This window comes from Erinaceus europaeus, chromosome X (genome assembly GCF_950295315.1).
Source record: "Erinaceus europaeus chromosome X, mEriEur2.1, whole genome shotgun sequence".
NCBI lineage: Eukaryota > Metazoa > Chordata > Mammalia > Eulipotyphla > Erinaceidae > Erinaceus > Erinaceus europaeus.
In genome coordinates, this window is record NC_080185.1 from 57774048 (window position 1) to 57793913 (window position 19866).

The 19866-nt window shown below is 36.9% G+C and overlaps 1 protein-coding gene across 2 annotated transcripts in view; it reads right to left on the minus strand.

Moving 5' to 3' along the window:
- The window catches only part of RNF128 (ring finger protein 128), a 183932-nt gene that overhangs the window by 18336 nt on the left and 145730 nt on the right, over nucleotides 1-19866 (minus strand). For both annotated transcript variants that reach the window (XM_007530615.3, XM_007530614.3), the window contains exons 3-5: nucleotides 8147-8218; nucleotides 2340-2422; nucleotides 997-1093 (exon numbers count right to left, since the gene is read on the minus strand). In XM_007530615.3, coding sequence (XP_007530677.1) covers nucleotides 997-1093; nucleotides 2340-2422; nucleotides 8147-8218 — 252 coding nt within the window. The remainder of the gene's footprint in view (nucleotides 1-996; nucleotides 1094-2339; nucleotides 2423-8146; nucleotides 8219-19866) is intronic.

Genomic DNA, 19866 nt, shown 5'->3' on the forward strand with positions numbered 1-19866 from the left:
TTTGGATTATATCCCCTTCCTTCCTTCCTTCCTTCCTTCCTTCCTTCCTTCCTTCCTTCCTTCCTTCCTTCCTTCTTTCTTCCTTTCTTCTTTCTTTCTCTTTTTTTTTGCCACCAGGGTTATGTCTGGGGTTTGGTGCCTACAGCTCATAGCAGCTTTTTTTTTTTCCTAGAGCACTGCTCAGCTCTGGCTGATGGTGGTTGAGGGGATTGAAACTGGGTCTTGGGAGCCTCAGGCATGACAGTCTCTTTGCATAACCATTACATTATCTACCCTCCACAGTTTTTAAAATTTGTTATGACAGAGAAAAATCAAGAGGGGAAGGGGAGAGAGAGAGAGAGAGATAGAGAGAAAGAGAGACTTGCACCATGGCTTCATAGCCCTTGAAGCTTGCCTTCTGTAGGTGGGGACCAAGGGCTTAAACTTTGATTCCTGCACATGGTAACATATGAACAATAATCCAGATGTGCCATTGCCTGTCCCTCCCCCAAGCATTTTGTAATACAATGCCTGGAACTCAAAAAGCATCCCATAATATTCCCTTGGGTAATTGAGAATCACTGTCATCTATAAATCTCCTTCAATCAGGGATATTTTGTTGAGTTTCACTTTGTGTTGTATGAATTGTTAATATGCAGTTTTTTTTAATTTACCAAATAGAATTTAACATTTATTATATTTTCTCAAACTATTCATGCTTTAGTAGCTATGTAATAGTAAGAAAGTAAAAAAGAAAAAAAAACTAAGGAGTAGTGTAATGGTCATCATTATATATTCTAACCAAACAATAAACACATTTGAGGAAAAGGAGGAAAAAAAAAACTAGAGACATCTAGCTGTCACTATGATATTAATATGCCCAATTTTCAGTATGAATTATAAGTCTATGACATTATATGGGTAAAAAAAAGTAAGGATGTTACATCCCTGAAGGCACAATTACATAAATAATACACTGTTAAAGTCCCTTCATATAAATAGGTTGGCAATGTTTACCTCAATTCCCAAAGCTTTGAGTATGTCACATTTGCACATGGGGCAAGTCCTATGTTCTAACAGCCATGGATCAACACATGCCTTGTGGAAAATATGGCTAATGAAGAAGAAAACACACACATAATAATCAGCTGGAAAACAGTAACAGTTTACCCAATATCTTAACAAGTGACATAGTGATTATACATAGCCTTTCAGTAGGTACCTTCTTTTCCTCTAAAGACCGTTATGACAAAAATGCTAAAAAGGAAGTCACAATAACAAAGTTTAGAAATTCCATAATATAATACTTAAAATGTGTAAGATTTATTACTCTTGAGTCAAAAATATGCTTAAGTACTCATTACTTGAAATAATGATTTAAGACGCCACCTGACCTAAGACTTTCTTTGGTCAGTATCTTAGATCTAAATTATCTTGTAATTCTCACATTATAAAAATGGTAGTTTTTCTCAACAATATGGTACTTACTATATAATACTGACACTTTAGACAATGTGATATATTCCATGTATACCACTGTCTAATAGCTAAAATAATAACTTTCAAGAGAAGAATAAAAAGCTAAAGATGTCTGATAGGCAATCATAAATTGACTTTATTTTATTCTTTGTAGGAATGTTAGAATTAAATTAAATTAAATTAAATAATCTACTGCTATGTGTATATAACTGTCATGCTAGGTAGAGTTTCCGTTTTAAATGAAACTGGATTCTAAAGTATACCAGATTATGGAAGCTTTCTTTATTTGCCTTATATATATTGCAACAATATTAAATCACTCTTTCTCCTATAGTTAGATAAAAATCTAATAGTTAATTCTTTATAACAACTATGAAACAGACAAAATAAGCTCCTCTTATTACAGGCATTATGTAAATTAACTATTTTAAATATATAAGTATATATGTTTATTTAATGAGAAAGAAAGAGCTGAGCAGCACTCCTAACTAGAATTTGCAATACTAGGAATCAAACCCAGGGCTATCTGTATGAAAGTCCTGTACTCTATATGCTGAGCCACATCCTCAGCCTAAATCAGCTATTCTTATTGATTTAAATGAAAATCAAACTCAGAGTCAGGAGTTGACTCAGTGACTAAAGTAGATCTCTTACCAGGTGGAAGGCTCTGGACACCTGATACTACAAGATAATACCACAGATAATGGAAGAGTACTTTGGTGTCTCTCCATCTCTCTTGGTCTCTATTTCCTATTTTCTCCTGTACGTCTCAAAACACAGAATAAAAATTGCAATGGGGAGGCTGCTCAGCATTATCACGCATGTGCAAGGTCCTGGTTACACCCTAGCACTGCTTTTAATAAGAAGAAAATCAAACTTACTTGCAGGTCAATATGCGTACCAAATCATTTGGTTTATACAGTTCAATACACACAGCACAACTATCTCCATCAGGGCCAATTTCCTATGAGTAAATAATTATTGTTATTATCGTAGCTAAGAAAAGGTATATTAAACTATAGAGCAAAGTCAAGTCAAACATCTGCATTTAAATTCCACTGAATGGACCAGCAACATATTACTAAATGATTATATGTCCATGTGCAATTTAAATATTTACACATAAATACATTCTTATTAAAAGCCAACGTAATCTATTGCTATGTGCATATAATTGTCATGCTTATTAAAAAGTTAAACTCATAGAAATAAAAAAGAGACAGAATAAATGAGACTGCCAGGGGCTAGATGGGCAGGTCTAAGAGAAATTGGGAAATACTAATTAAAAGATAGAAATGTTGAGTTTTAAGATAAATGAGATCTGAAGATATAACATAAAACATGGTAACTGTAGGTGACCACTACTATACAAGTGAAATTTGAAAATAAAATTATGTTGACTTCAAGAAGATATGAGACATTCAATCAAAAGGGGAACAGCACAAAGAGAAACCCGCACAACTGATTTGAACAGTTTCTACTGGTGTTAGAATTCACAAAAAATGCCATCTGTACAAGTTCTATGATTTAGAATCATAGCTATGATTTAACATTTAAAAATTAAGATGAATACAATATTCTCTTTTTTTTAGTGTACAATTTTACAAGTTTTGGCAAGCATATGGTCACTTAATTCCCTCTGTAACCAGAATTTCTATTACTCTAACAAATTCCTCTTTACCTCTTTGTAATAAACTATCTGGAAATTACTGATATGTTACTGATAGAACAGTTTGGGGCTTTTGAAGAATATATATGCATTCCTGGTTGCAAAATTAATTATTTGGAATTATGAATTAGATTAAAATGTTTAATAACTTCCTTTAAATATGTGTATAATGTTTAAACTATACTGGGAAACTTTCATTAAAATCTACCACATCTATGGAAAAAAACTGTGATTATGAATAAAGAATAGTGAACTTTTCAATAAAGGAGATGGATACAGAACTCTGATGCGTGGAATTATATGGACATGTACCACTCTTATCCTGCAATCTTATTAATTATTATTAAATCACTAATAAAATTAGAGAAGGAAAGAGAGAAAAAGAAAGAAAGGGAGAAAGAAAGAAAGAAAGAAAGAAAGAAAGAAAGAAAGAAAGAAAGAAAGAAAGAAAGAGTGAAAGAAGGGGAAATGAAGAAAGGAAAAAAGGGAGGAAGGTAAGGAAAAATATGCCTGCCAGGTCTGGTGGATTGATTATGTAGGCACTGAGCCACAGCAGTAAGTCTGATATCAATAAAAAGAAACAACAAAATAATTTTAAAAGAGAAATAGTTAGCTATCCTGGAAAATGTATTTTAGACTACAATGAACTTCTAGATTGTTTTCTAAACTGGTTCTATAGTACATTCTCACCAACAAGAGGCACAAGAGTTCCAGATTCTCACATTTTATCTTCTAGTATTATCAGCTGTAATTGTTTTAGTCACTCTAATAAATGTGGTATGTCACTCTAGTATTAATTACTATGGTTTTAATTAATCATTAAACTATTTCCTTAATGATTAATGATGTTGAGCAGCTTTTTAAATGTTTTCCTGGACATCTATATATTTTCTTTAGAAAAAAAATGTCGGTTTCACTTATTTTTCACTAAGTTTTCTTATGCTGGCTTTTGACTTGTTTTTTTAAAGAATACATTCTGAATACAGTCCTTTATCAGGTAGGTGATTTGTAAATAACATCTCCCAGTCTATGATTTGTCTTTTCATTCCTTTAAAAGCATTCTTCACAACAGAAGCCAGATCTTCCACCTTCTGCACCCCATAATGATCCTGGGTCCATACTCCCAGAGGGACAAAGAATAGGAAAGCTTTTAAGGGAGGGGACTGGATACGGAGTTCTGGTGGTGGGAATTATATGGAATTGTACCCCTCTTATCCTATGGTCTTGTCAATACTTCCATTTTATATATAAATTAATTAATAAAAAATGTTCAAGAACCTGGGTTTGACACCCCAGGCCCACCTGCAGGGGGAAAGCTTTGCGAATAGTGAAGCAGTATTGCAGCTATAACTCTTGTCTCTCTCCCGCTCTATTTCTTCCTACCCTCTCAATTTCTGGCAATTTCCAATAAAGAAAGGTAATTAAAAAATTAAAATTATTACCATAATAATTCTCCTAAGCATCTATTGGCATGCAATTTTTACTTTTAAAAGTTACTATTCTGATGCAACTTAAAGTCAAATTTCTCACTTGTACATTTATACAATTTCTCATCTCCCTATGACAAATGTCTGCAAAACACTTGGATATCTTCTACCAACATGCACTATATATATATATATATATAGTCCACAATTTTCTAAGCCATTTGTCTTTGGTTGGGCATCTGGGTTGCTTCCAGCTTTGGGCTATTACAAATTGTGTATATAGGTCTCTTTGGATAGGTATCTCTGTCTCCTTGGATATATCCCCAAGAGAGGAATTCTTTGATCATAGGGCAGATCCATTCCTAACATTCTGATAAATCTCCAGACTTTTTACCACAGGGGATGGGCCAATTTGCATTCCCACCAGCAGTGTATAAACATTCTTTTTCCACCCTCCACACCCTCTCAAATACTTATTTCCGTCCTTTCTGATGTATGACATTCTCACCAGTATAAATTAAATATAAGTATTATCTTTATTTTCATTTCTCTAATAATCAGTGACCTTGAGCACTTTTTCATATGCCTGTCGGATCTCTGGAGAGCTACTTAGGTGAAGATTCTGTGCAAGTCCTTTCTCTATTTTTTCATTGGGTTATTCATTTTTTATTGCTGATTTTGGCAGTTCTTTAACTCTCCGTTTATTTAGTTCTTTGATTTCTTTCTCTTTCACTAATGTTTTATAATTTTCAGCATACCAATCTTGTATATATTATATAAATTTTATACTGATTTTAATGGCTTGGGCAATACTGTAAATGGTGTTTTTTTCTTTTAATAAGCTCTGTAGCTATTTTTGATGCATGTTTTACATACCAATGATAGTTTTCAACTTTTCTAAATCTGAAAATAGAAGTTCAAGTAAGTTGTACTGAACCGCTGTATTCTTTTGCTAGTTTGCTGAAACAAATTACTGTAACTTAGTGGCTTAAAATATCACAAATTTACTATTTTATTGTTTTGAAAATGAGAAGTCTAATAGTAAGGTGGTAGCATATTAAGAAGTCTGATAGTATGGTGTTGCATTTCTTCTGGCAGATTTCAAGGATGGGGGTATGAATCATTTTCCCAAACTTTCCAGTTTCTAGAGTCTACAGACATTCCCAAATTCATGACCCGTTTCCCACATCATGCCAACCTCATGATTCCATTGTCGCATCTCTGACTGTATTATACTCAAATCTCCCTTCCCTTCCTTTTTTCCCCTTTTGTTATTTATTTTATTAGTGATTTAATAATGATTGACAAGATTGTGGGATAAGAGAGGTACAATTCCACACAATTCCCACCACCAGAGTTTCATATTCCCTCCCCTCCATTGGAAGTTTCCCTATTCTTTATCCCTCTGGGAGTATAAACCAAAGATCCTATGGGGTGCAGAAGGTGAAAGGTCCAGTTTCTGTAATTGCTTCTCTGCTGGACATGGGTGTTGACAGCTTGATCCATACCCTCCCCACTCTGTTTCTATCTTTCCCTAGTAGGATAGATCTGGGGAGGTGACCTTACACTACAAGTACATTTAGGAATCACTTAGATAATTTAAGATTATTCTCATCTCAAAATCCTTAATTGCATACGCAAAGTCTTTTTTTTTTTTGCCATATAAGGTAACAAGCACAAATTCTAGGATAGATATATTGGGAGTCATTATTCAATCTACTTTCACCATCAAATATTGACAGATTTTCAAAAGTCAACACAATTAAAACATTTTAAAATGAGACTTTGAGGGGCTGGGTGGTGGCTCTCCAGGCTGAGCAAACACATAACCACGACCCAAGACCTGGATTTAAGTCCCCAGTGCCCAGCTGCAGAAGGAAGCTTCACAGTGGTGATGCAGTTTGCAGGTGTCTTTCTTTCTCCCCTACCCTGTTTATCTCCGTCTAGTCATAATAAATAAAAATAATTTTAGAAACATTTAAAAATAAATAGAGTATTTTAAAATACAGTTTTAACAATGGCCTGGCTGTACTTTTTTAAAACTTATTTTCTTTTTATTGCCTCTAGGACTTGGTGCCTCCGGATTGTCATTTTTCTTTTTCCTCTTGCTTTCTCTTTCTTCTTTCTTTCTTTTCTTCCTTACTTCCTTGCATAGGACAAAAAGAAATTGAGAGAGAAGGGGGAAACAGAGAGGAATAGAGATACCGACAGACCTGCTTTACCACTCATGAAGTTTCCCCCCTGCAAGTGGGGAATAGATGCTCAAACCCAGATACTTGTGCATGGTAACATGTGTGCTCAACTGAGTACACCACTGCCCAGCTCCTGGTTGGAGAGCTTTAAAACAAGTATTATTTAGGGCCACTTGGTTGAACACACAAGTTACAGCCCCTGCAGGTATGTACGTGTGTGTGTGTGTGTGTGTGTGTGTGTGTGTGTGTGTGTTTGTGTGTGTGTTTGGAGTGGGGGGTGGCTTCACAAGTGGTGAGGCACTGCTACAGATGTCTCTCTCTCATCTTTATTTTCCCTCCCCCATTCATTATCTCTGTGTGCTATTAAAATAAGCAAGTTTTAGGAGTCAGGCGGTAGTGTAGTGGGTTAAGCGCACGTGGTGTTAAGTGCAAGGCCCAGCGTAAGGATCCCGGTTCAAGCCCCCGGACTCCCCCACCTGCAGGGGAGTCACTTCACAGGTGGTGAAGCAGGCCTGCAGGTGTCTATCTTTCTCTCCCCCTCTCTGTCTTCCCCTCCTCTCTCCATTTCTCTCTGTTATATCCAACAATGACAACAACAATAAAAAGCAACAAGGGCAACATAAGGGAATAAATAAATATTTTTAATAATTGGGAGTCGGGCAGTAGCATAGGGGGTTAAGCACATGTGTCACAAAGCACAAGGACCTGCGTAAGGATCCCGGTTCGAGCCCCCAGCTCCCCATCTGCAGAGGAGTCACTTTACAGGCGGTGAAGCAGGTCTACAGGTGCCTGTCTTTCTCTTCCCCCTCTGTCTTCCCCTCCTCTCTCTATTTCTCTCTGTCCTAACAATGAGAACATCAATAACAACAACAATAATAACTACAACAACAATAAACTACAAGGGCAAGGGAAAAATAAATTTAAAAAATAAAATAAATAAAATTAGTATATATACTGGAGATGATTATACTAAGTTAAAAAATCAACAAGGTGAAAGACAACTACCAGATGTCACTCATATGTGAAATGTGAAAAACCCAAACACATGAACTTGCAAAAAACAAAACAAGAAGAAGTAGACAAACCCTAAGATTTTGTGAGAAACTATGGTAGCCTATGGTGGGAGGGATGGGACACAGAACTGTGGGAGTGAATGTGGTGTGGAACTATATACCTGTAATCTTATAGTCTTGTAAATCACTATTTAATCAATAATTTATTGTATTGTATTATTCTTTTTACTAGAGTACTACTCAGCTCTGGCTATGGTGGTACAGGGATTAAATTTGAGAACTTGGAACCTCAGGCATAAAAACCTTTTTGCAAAATCATTATTGTATCCTCCTGCCCCAAATAAAAATTTTCAGTAAAATAAAAGTATTTTTACATCATAAATGTACCTTATCTCCTTGTTTCAGTGTACGCAGTTTAAGTCTTCCAATAGCTTTTTTAGCATCTGCCTTTAGTTGTCTCTGTAATAAAATAGCAGATATTAGAAAAAGTATTTCTATAGAAATACGATGAAAAGTAGAGATTAATAAATGTTTTCAATATATCTGGTAAATTTCAGTGTATTAATTTTTAAAAAGATAACATTTAACTAACAGTAATAAATGTCCCATTCTTCCATCAGGCAGAAATTCTCTAATATTGAACTTCCTTACTTTCTATGTTTCCTTACCTTATTATCACCTCTTTTTTTTTTTTTGGGGGGGTCCATCTCCAGGGCTTCACTTCAGTGGGATGATTTTTTTCAAAGAGGAAGGCAGTAAAAGACACCACAACACTGAAGCTTCCTCCAGAGTTGTGGGGTACAGATTCAAATCTGGGCTACTGGCATCAAGGCAAAGCAGATGCACTACTCAGATAAGCTATTTTGGTGACCCTCCCTACCTTCTTAAGTGGTAACTTTTGGCACTATGGTGAAGGGATATATCCCTACAACAAATGAATTCAAATGATAGAATTTCAAAGTAATATTATTTTCAAGCTTAGAGGACCTTAAGTTACAGCACTCCCAATTTAATTTTGAATCATACCTTGTCTGGTAGTAGATGTCTTAGATTCAAAATCTGATTTTGTCACATATAAAATCAATAATCCTAGACAAGTCAGAAAATCCTTGAGCTTATTTACCTGTCTTAATGAGAATAATAACAACCCAGAGTGTTGTTTGCCTTATAAAGAAGGCAAATTCTAGAACAGTACACCCTTTTATTTCTTTATTTTTGTTTCACTGAATATATGCTTAGGTGAGTCTGCTTATGCAAAGGCAAGCCTACAACTAAAAGGAGTGACTAAAATATTATCTATAGTTGAGTCAAAAGTGAAGCTTCGGTACAAGAGCAAATCAAAAAGAGGTGAGAGAAAAATGACAAAGAAACAAATCAATGAGAGATGATCTATAGAGAGCAAAAAAAAATCCTAAGTAGTATAAAATTTTATACATCAATTTGAAGTTGGTTTTGATGCTGTAAATAAATTTTCCCTTTCCTTTCAGTAAAATCTAACACATACACAACTTCCCTGAGTCACGATAATATGTGAAAATTGAAGAAGAGTCTGAGTTTCACACCTGGGTGATTGTTGTGTGGAACAGAGAGATAGTATGTGCAGTATGACAAGGTGATATGCAATTTTGCTATTTTGAACTGTAGAATGAACAAACTTAGAAATTCAATAATAAGCAAGCATTCCAAACCAGAGGCCATTGTGAGAATAGGAACAGCTTCCTCATTGCCCCTCTTTATTCCCACAAGGAGACTCCCCAGCTGTCATCTAAATTATGTGGAAAATAGAATGTGACTAAAGTATGCAGCACAATGTCTGGCAAATAGCAGACATTAACGAAGTGTTTCTTTCCCTTGTTTCCACCAAGGTTACTACTGGGGGTTCACTGGCCTGTATGAGGATTCATACAGGGAAGCCATTTTTTCATACCGGGAAGCCATTTTTTCATTTATTTCTGAGAGAGCTGCAGCACTGCTTAATCACTCATGAGGCTTCCCCCACCCTGTCCTCCCATAGGTGGGTACAGGATTTTGAACCTGTGTTATCACACATGGTAATATGTGTGTTCTACAGGGCATGCCAATACCTGACCCCTGTAAAATGTTTATTAAATGGAGATATGAAGTAACATTTATCAAAAATCATAATGAGTTCCTACAACATGTTTATACATATCTGTATCAAATATATTTTCAAAGAGAATAACCCATGCATATAAGCATGTGAAGTAATTCCTGAATGTCCAAACTTGGGTCTAATTATAAGATAGCACTTTGTGGAAAATAGTAGCTCTATGTCAAGGAGAATACTTGCCAAGCTATTTCTTTAAGGTCACAGGAAATGGAGAAACTTCTCAGATTGTAACCTGTGCAGCAAATGTAGCTTAACAGAAGCAGTTAATAGGGGAGTCGGGCAGTAGCACAACGGATTAAGTGCAGGTGGCACAAAGCGCAAGGACCGGCTTAAGGATCCTGGTTCCAGTCCCCTGGCTCCCCACCTGCAGGGGAGCCACTTCACAGGCAGTGAAACAGGTCTGTAGGTGTCTATCTTTCTCTCCCCCTCTCTGTCTTCCCCTCGTCTCTCCATTTTCTCCTTCCTATCCAGTAATGATGACAACAATAAAATAGTAGGGGAAAAAAAGCAGTTAATAGGAAGGTCTAGTTCTTAGAAGGAAATAGGTGCTGATCATGAATCTTTCATTTGTGCCTTAAGACTCACTTGAGAGCTAACTCTGCTCTATTGCGATATATCATTTTGAGCAAAAATATTCTTCTTTCTATTTTGCTCTTCGCATCATAGTGACAGGAAAAAACAATGAAACCAGGATCTTTAGAACTTTTTAAATATTTTACTTTATTTATTTTAATGAGATATATAGAGAGATAAAGAGAGGGGAGAGAGCGAAAGGGAGGAGGGGAGAGGGAGAGGGAGAGAGAAAGAGAATGGAGCACTGCTCAGCCATGGCTTATGGTGATTCTGGGGGTTGAACTTGAGATCTTGGAACCTCAGGCATGAGAACCTTTTGCATAACTGTTATGTTCTCTCCTCATCACTGGAAGAGTTCTCAAGAGCTCACCTAGTCTGATACCTACTCTGACAGGTTAGAAAACCAATGCACTATACAGCACTACCAGTATCAACTTGGGTCTTCCTCCACCAACTGTTCATTGGGTCCTCAACACTCAACTCAATCTTTTCCCCTCATGTCCTTGGTTTTGCTGCAACAAACCACATCTAGTCCAAGTTTCACCATGTTTTGTCTTTCATTCCTGTTCCTGAGGTTCCACATGTCAATGAGATCATCTTGTCCTCATCCCTTTCCTGCTAACTGATCTCATTTAGCATTATTTATTCAAATTCTTCCAAGACAAAGCAAAGGAGATGACGGACATTTTTCATAGTTGAGTAGCATTCCACTGTGCATTTATTCTACAACTTTGTTAACCATTCATCTGCCACTGAACTGAAATCTATCATTAAGTATTATTTTCCTGGTATCAAGGTAGTTATCTTTCTTTACTGTGGCTTGGATCAAGAAGCTAGTACTAGTACTTCTTTACATCTATATAGCTATTTAACAATTTTAAAATGAATACTTGTTTTGTTTTATTGAGATAGCCTTAGTTGACAACACCATGTAAGTTTTAGGAGTGTGAGTGTACAATGGTGATGAAAAACCTAAGTTGATGGTGGGATTGGTGTGGGGACACCTAGCATGGAAGGATGAGAAATTGTACCATGTGAGAGCAACTGACTTGTAAATTATTATTTCCATAAAAACATAATTTTAGAAAAGAAATTATTTGCAATATACTTCTGAAAGTAGAACTAATAGTATTTAGTTTCTGCCTTGGAAGAAAGCTAGAAGGAAGTGAAAGAAAGGAAGGAAGAAAGAAAGAAAAAAAAAAGAAAGAAGGAAGGGGCTGGGGGGGTAGTGCAGCAGGTTAAGTGCACATGGCACAAAGCATTAAGGACCAGTGCTAGGATCCTGGTTATAGAGTCCCTGGCTTCCCACCAGCGGGGGTGGGGGGGTTGGGGGACCGCTTCGCAAGTGGTGAAGCAGGTCTGCAGGTGTCTACCTTTCTCTTCCCTTCTCTGTCTTCCCCTTCTTCCTCTATTTATCTCTGTCCTATTCAACAATAACAAGGGAAACAAAATGGGGGAAAAATGGAGGCAAAAAAAAGAGGAAAGGACAAACTTTTTGCTGAAAACTAAACTACCTATTTATTTATAGTGTTAACATATTATTTTTCCCTTTTGGTTTGTAGTCATTACTTTTTCAGGCATGTACCTTCCCCTCAGGTTAGGCTACTTTTCAAATATTTGAATGTTAAATTGAAAATTAAATACAACTTAATTCTCAAAAAATGTTTTAGAAGTACTGATTCACATGACTTCAGATATTTTTATTATCTATCACCTCACTGAATCTTCAAAGAAGCCTCTGAAGAAGCTAACACTCCTGTTTTGGAAAACAAAACAACAACAACAAAAAAGCAAATTGTCCAAAAGAGCATGCAGCCTTCAAATTACAGAGCTGCTACTAGAACTCTGGACTTCCCATCCCATGATTCTATTAGAACACATCCATACATCATTTAGCTAACTTTTGAAGACATGCCAACTTCTGGCTACTATGGTCTGTTAAATTGTGATCAGTTCTAACTGAGGATGATTATGCTAAGTGAAATAAGTAAGAAACAAATGACAACTTCTAGATGGTTTCATTCATATGTGTACTATAGATAACAAACTTGTAACTAGACTGTCTTTTGTCTGTTTGTCTTCTCCAAGCCTCACCACTCCAAGATGACTCTCAAATAGAAAAAGAGAGCCAGACACAGAGAGATAGAGCAAAACAGGTGAAGATACCACAGTACCACAGTTTTCAAAGTGCAATGGGACATGGGATCCAGGCTTGAACCTGGGTCACATGCATAGCAAAGCAAGTACCCTTCACAAAGGAGATATTTTGCTGGCCTCCAGACTGTCTGTTCTACTGTGAGAACTAAGGTGGTTATCAAAGATAAAGGGGGACATTTAAACTTCGATGGCGGGTGTGACTATTTGTAAAGGCATATATGGGTGTGAAACTAGACTCCTGAAATCTTATAGATATGGAAACCAATGTTGAATCACTGATAATTGGGAAATAATTTCAAAAATTGTGGGTAGTTCTTACAGTGGACAGCCAGTATGACTACAGGGCCCTGGCTCTGGTTTACACTTCCAAATGTCACTATTTTCTTTTTTACTTAGATTATGAAAATGCAAATGACAAAAATATATAGCCAATGGAAGAAAATAGGAATAGAGAAAACATAGCTGATAAGTTTTTGACAGTCATTTTGCACACTGTCTTTAGAGCACTTCTGATTTAGGTTTAAGTAACAAGCTCTACAACACAACCAGGGAAATGTACTTACAAAGAAGTATATTTACATCTAAGTCTATATACTTATTTCTTCATCCAAAGTATTCATGTCAGCACAGTATAATTTGACTGCTTTATTTTTAACCAGAGCACTGCTTAGCTCTTGCTTATGATGGAGACAGGCAAGGATTAAATCTGGGACTTCAGAGCCTCAGACATGAAAGTTTCTTGCATAACTACTATGTTATCTCCCAACTCACCACAATATAAAAACTTGAGTCTCCAGGGGTGGTGTTTATCAAGCTATTATGAATGCATACTAAATTTCTTTGATAATATTTTAGACCAAAGCAAATTAATGAGAGTTAGTACTGAAGGCAAATTTTTAAATCTATGCCGTTAAGAATGGTAGAATTTGGGGCTGGGGAGACAACATAACGCTTATGCAAAAAGACTTCCATGCCTAAGGCTCTGAGGTCCCAGGTTCAATTTTTTTTTTTGCCTCCAAGGTTATTGCTGGGGCTCGGTGCCTGCACTATGAATTCACTGCTCCAGGAGGCTATTTTTTTCCCTTTTGTTGCCCTTTTTGTTTTATCGTTATGGTTATTATCTTTTGTTTTTAAATATTTTATTTATTTATGAGAAAGATAGTAGGAGAGAGAAAGAACCAGACATCACTCTGGCACATGTGCTGCCAGGGATCAAACTCAGGACCTCATACTTGAGAGTCCAAAGCTTTATCACTGCACCACCTCTTGGACCACTAGTTATGGTTATTATTATTATTGTTATTTATTTCATTGTTGGATAGGACAGAGAGAAATCGAGAGAGGAGGGAAAGACAGAGAAGGGAGAGAAAGATAAACACCTGTAGAGCTGCTTCACTGCTTGTGAAGCCACCCCCCCACAGGTGGGGAGCCTGGGGCTCGAACCAGGATTCTTGAGCCTGTCCTTGTGCTTTGCACCATGTGCGCTTAACCTGCTGCACTACTGCCCGACCAGCCCCCCAGATTCAAACTTTGGTAACCTCATAAATCAAAGCTAAGCAGTGCTCTGGCAAAATAAATAAATAAATAAATAAATAAATAAATAAATAAATAAACTCCAATAGTTCCTGGTAGTAGTTTAAAGAATAATTTTTGAATTTAGACAATAAAATTTTTTCATGATTGTTTTCATTTCAAGTCACAGTTATACACATTAAAATGCTCCATCTACTAGGATTATAAAAGAAGGGAATAAAGAACCTGTACTGTGCCTCTACCAAGCATTTTACATGTTTTATTTTGTATAATCATTAACAGCCTTATGGAATAGACATTCTAATATACAAGTTTTATAGACAAGAAAAGGTTTAGAAGCTGGACTAAAGTCCAGGCCGATAGTTTCTTGCAGAGTTGTGATTCAATCCAAGATTCTCTCTGGCTTGAAAGCCCATGATCTCTCCACTAGAGTACACTGCCTCCATTGTGTAACAGCAAAGAAGCCTTAAAAGGCTTCACATTCTTTGTGAAAAAGATAGATAAAAGAAATAAGAAAACAAAAAGAGGAAAAAAAAAACATCTCAAAGTCAGCTATTGTCCAGTCTTAAAATCCTTCCTAAATTGGTTGTTTACTATGTGAAGGATTATTTTTTAATTTTAGTTTTTTTTATTATCTTTATTTATTGGATAGAGATAGCCAGAAATTAAGGCCGGCGGGGGCATAGAGAGAGAGGAAGACACCTGCAGCCTTGCTTCATCACTCGCAAAGTTTTCCCCCTGCAGGTGGGGACCAGAGGCTCAAACCTGGATCCTTGTGCATAGTAACATGTGCACTCAACCAGGTGTGCCACTGCCTGGCCCCGAAGGATTCTTTTAAACAAATGTATCAACAGACTCTCTCCTCATCTTTCTCAGGGCTAAGCAATATCTGGTGTAACAGTATTAGCAGTATAACTGAAGATCAGTCTAAAGACGTTTGGTCAGTGACTGCTGGGAAATTGTGCAGATGCAGTCACATCTGCCATGTTCTCCCCTCAGGCTATTGCTAGTTCCCGCGAGAGTTGGGACATTCTTGAAACGCCTGTTCCGCCATGTTGTCCCCTCAGGCTATTGCCAGTTCCTGTGACAGTTGGGATATTCTCGGAGTGCCTTTCCCAACCAATCCTGTCCCAGCTTGTCACTCCTGGTTTTTGCCCTATAAAGACCTTCTTCTTCCGTCCCTCACTCTCTTGCCTGCTTTTCACTTCGGTGATTAGATGCAGGGAAGGTTGCTGCATGAGGTGGCCATTTTGGCTAGCTCCACATGGCCCAAACCACTGCGATCTCACTCAACTCTGAGGTGCCAGCGCAAATAAAGAATTGTGTTCCCTCTCCGCTCCAGATTTCCTCTCTCCTCTGTGTTGCAGCACAAGTAACCAACATTTAACAGAAGTGATTACTTTATTCAAAAGTTGGATTAACTCTAATCACTGAAGAATCCCAATTATATAGCTACCTTTTTACTTGTTTGTTCTGGCTCTGAGTAGGACTTTATTTAGACTGAAGAAAAATCCAAGTGAATTCATAACCTAAATTACAAAGTCAGATTTTTAAATTATAGTGAAATCAAAGATATTTTAGCAAGTTCATCTGTATCTTCAGCTTCAGTTAAGAGAAATAAGTGTCTCAGTCTGTCTGGTGATTTGCCTTGATTTTGGTCCTAAATTATTCAGCTTTTAGTTTAACTGAAACCAATATGAATAGCACTATGTATGTAGTCAAACCAAATGAAGGAAAGGGCTCAGAGCATGCGTGCGAGTGTGTGTGTACACACACACACACACACACACACACACACACACAATGGATGGTAGATAGTAAACCAGGTTTTTCTATATTTAAGTCAATGCTTTATTTATTTTAAAATATTTATTTATTAATAAGAAAGAATTAGAGCACTACTCTGGCAAATATGGTACCAACGATTGAACTCAGGATCTCATGCTTGCAAGTCTTATATACTACACTTTGTCACCTCATGCATTTTTTATCTTATTTTATTTTGAGTCACTGTGGAGCCACCATCTTGTGCTTACATGATTTCATAGCTCACAGGCAGACTTGTGTTGACAGAAAGAAATCAGAAGAAACACAGCACTGGAACTTCCCCCAGTGCAAGAGCACTCCCATATAGTGCTGGGGCTCAGATCTGGTCAGTGGGCAAAGAATATGCTCTATGCAGTGATCTTTCTGTTTTTCTATCAGTCACTCTTTAAAAATAACAGTTTTAAAACAAAAACCTGGTTTATAATATCTAAAAAAGGAATCCTTGAAATTGAGAATTATATTAATGGTTCTATATTCCTGTGAGCAAAATCAATATCTGAGATACCTAGCTGTTTAGATCTGAGAAAGGAAATAAAACTATTTTTCCAATAAAAATATGTGCACAGGGCTGAGGAGATAGCAATATTATTTACAAATAAGTTTCTTTTTTTTTTTTTTTACCAGAGCACTGCTCAGCTCTGGCTTATGGTAGTGCAGGGGATTGAACCTTGGACTTTAGAGCCTCAGGCATGAGAGTCTCTTTGCATAACCATTATGCTATCTACCCCTGCCCCACAAATAAGTTTCATGCCTGAGGATCCAAGATCCCAGGTTCAACCATCATAAGCCAGATCTGAACAGTGCTTTTGTGTAAAAAACAAACAAACAAAACCCCCCCACAACCTATTAATCAAAGTATTACTAAAGAAAAGAGGTGGTGAAGGCTATAAAACAGCTTCTCATAAGTCTAGGTAATTATATTGATGGGGATAAATAAGAATAGAAATCACTCCCATGAAAGTGATCTCTGTGAGCAGTATAAGGAAGTGTACTATAAGAGCAATGAAGAGAGCGGGAAATTTGACCCAGTTCATAGGTTATACCTCAAGATACATCATCCTTTCAAACACAGACAATTAGTTCTTTCAAATTAATGATACAGAGGGTCCCGAGAGATAGCTCACTCTGTAGGGTGAGAGCCTTGTCACACCTTCAGTTTAGTTCAAGACCTGGCACACATGGGAATACCATGGTGCCCGGGAAAGTCCAGTGTTATGATATCTCTCCTTCTCCCTGTACTTTATCACTGTCTCTAATTGAAATAAAAAGAATTCAAAATGTGACCCAGGAGTGGTAGAATCACATGTGTACAACTTTTGGGGTGATATAGTTATAAAATTAAAGTGAATGAATATACAAGCATTCTGAGAACCAGTATAAGAATTTTGTCTTGTTTAATGAGAAAGTTAGAGAAAGAATTTATATAAACCTAAGTCCAGGGCAGAGGGAGATAGCATAATGATTATGCAAAAAGACTTTAAATCTGCCTCAGGCACCATAGGTCCCAGGTTCAACCCCACCATATTCTAGAACTTAGCAGTGCTCTGGTGGGAAAAGATGTTTAATCTGTTTTTATATTAAAGTCATAAATATGGTTCAGTGCTAGACTGTGATTATCAACGGTAGGCAGCAATGGGTGCATACCTACCAGCACAAATATGTATATATTGACAATGCTACAGTATGCAGATACCTGATAAGTATTCTAGTTAGTTCCATGTGCTAGCCAAGAGAACAATAGAACTAGAGATATTTCAGATAACTTTCCCCATGTATTAAGATCGAGGACATAATTTCAGATATAAATGTAGCTTAGTATTTCCTTATCTGAGAATACATTGAAGGCTATCTCTTTGGCTCAAAGCACAGGGACAGATCTCTGCTCAGGGAGCCCAAGGCTCGGATGGGGAAGTTTTTCATTCTTTGTATTTTAGATAGAGATAAGGAAAGAGAGATAGAGACATAGAAAGGAGAGATAGCACAACACTTTACCACCCACAGAGCTTTCATCAGTGCTGTGCTTTCTCATGTGATACTGGGGCTTGAATTCAAGGTCAAACACATAGTAATACATATACTCTACTAGGTAGGTATCTACTGACCTTTGGAGAACAATTCGAGGACCATGTTTCTAGGGTTGATAAAGGATTAACTGTAGTTCACTGGAGACTTGCAAGGAGTTAGCAACTACTAATATGCCATGTTACCTCTTTCTTCTCAATCCACTCCCTTCCATTAATCAAGTTTTTTTAAAAAAACAAATCAGTTATTTGGGCTTCTCCAGTTAAGAGTATTATTTATATATAAGGTATAGTAAGAGCAACATAAGCATGCCTAATACTTTAAAACATCAAGGTGTGTCCAAACAGCTCATTTGGATAAAATACTGCTGCTTTGTATTGTGTGTGATTCAGGTTTGAGCCAGCCTCTACCACACTGAAGGAAGCTTCAATGTTGTGGTTTCTTTCCCTCTTTCTCTACCTTTCCATCTCTATTTGAAAAAGTCAGCCTGCAGCTGTGAAGACCCAGAGATTACAAAAAAATAAATAAAAATGAAATTGATTAATTAAAGCTAAAATGGTCCCAAAGAAGAAATAATTCTAGTCTGTAAGATCATTCTAAACAACTGTATATTGATATACCAATTTAATTATCTGTTTACTCCCTTTATCTATGGCCAGTTGAACTTTGTGATGAATTTACACAGAACTGCTTAATGCAATAATAAAGTAAGTCTGATTCTTTTTCAGGTTAATGACTCCACTGGCATTGCATCTTGGGGAGGTTTTATTTATTTATTTATTTATTTATTCCCCCCCTTTTGCCTCCAGAGTTATTGCTGGGTCTCCTTGCACCATGAATCCACTGCTCCTGGAGGCTATTTTTTTCCCTTTTATTGCCCTTGTTGTTTTATCGTTGTGTGGTTATTATTATTGTTGTTATTGTCATTGGATAGGACAGAGAGAAATGGTGAGAGGAGGGAAAGACAGAAAGGAGGAGAGAAAGATAGAGACCTGCAGACCCACTTCACTGCTTGTGAAGTGACCCCCTGCAGGTGGGGAGCCAGGGGCTCGAACTGGGATCCTTATACTGGGCCTTGCACTTCGCGCCATGTGTGCTTAACCTGCTGCTCTGCAGCCTGACCCCCTTGTGGAGGTTTTAATTAAATTTTCCAACAGGTTTAACATTGTGACTTATATAAGATGATTGACTCTTTCTAATAACACCAATAATAATACCATTTCATAATATAATTATGATACAGTTTGGTTAAAAATAAGTCAGGAAGCACCACAGAAAGTGTTTATTAAACCTTCCTAGAGGGGTTTGCTTTTGCCCACATGCCAGATAGTGTCATGGAAAAGTGTTGTTATCAGTGGTAGTGATTTTTAGGTTTCCATTTAGCTGACAATAAAGCCTATTATTTGTTTCAATTTTCTTTATGATATAATTAGAGATTTTCATTGATTGCCATACAGGATGTCTACTACCTTCCCATGGAAACACATGGGTATCAAAACAGACCATGCTGTGTCAGAGTTTATGTTCTTTTACAGTGTTAACATTTTTGAACATTATATGTCAGTGTGACTAGATTGCCAAAGTTTTATCATCTGTCTAAATGTATTCCTATTGTTTTCCTTCCCCTTGGAAGATGATTCCTTCCAATCTGCATATTTTAGTGAGCACATTTTTTTTCTTCTAGAAAGTTAATCTTCATTAAGAACTGGGGTTTGGGAGATAGCTCACTTAGTAGATTGTACACTTTTAAAAGACCTGGGTTCTCTTGCTATGCCTCTGGCTACCACACTACAGCACCACATGGAGGAGAAACTTCATGATAAGTAGAGCAGTGCTGTGGTGACTATCCTTCTCTCTTTGTCTC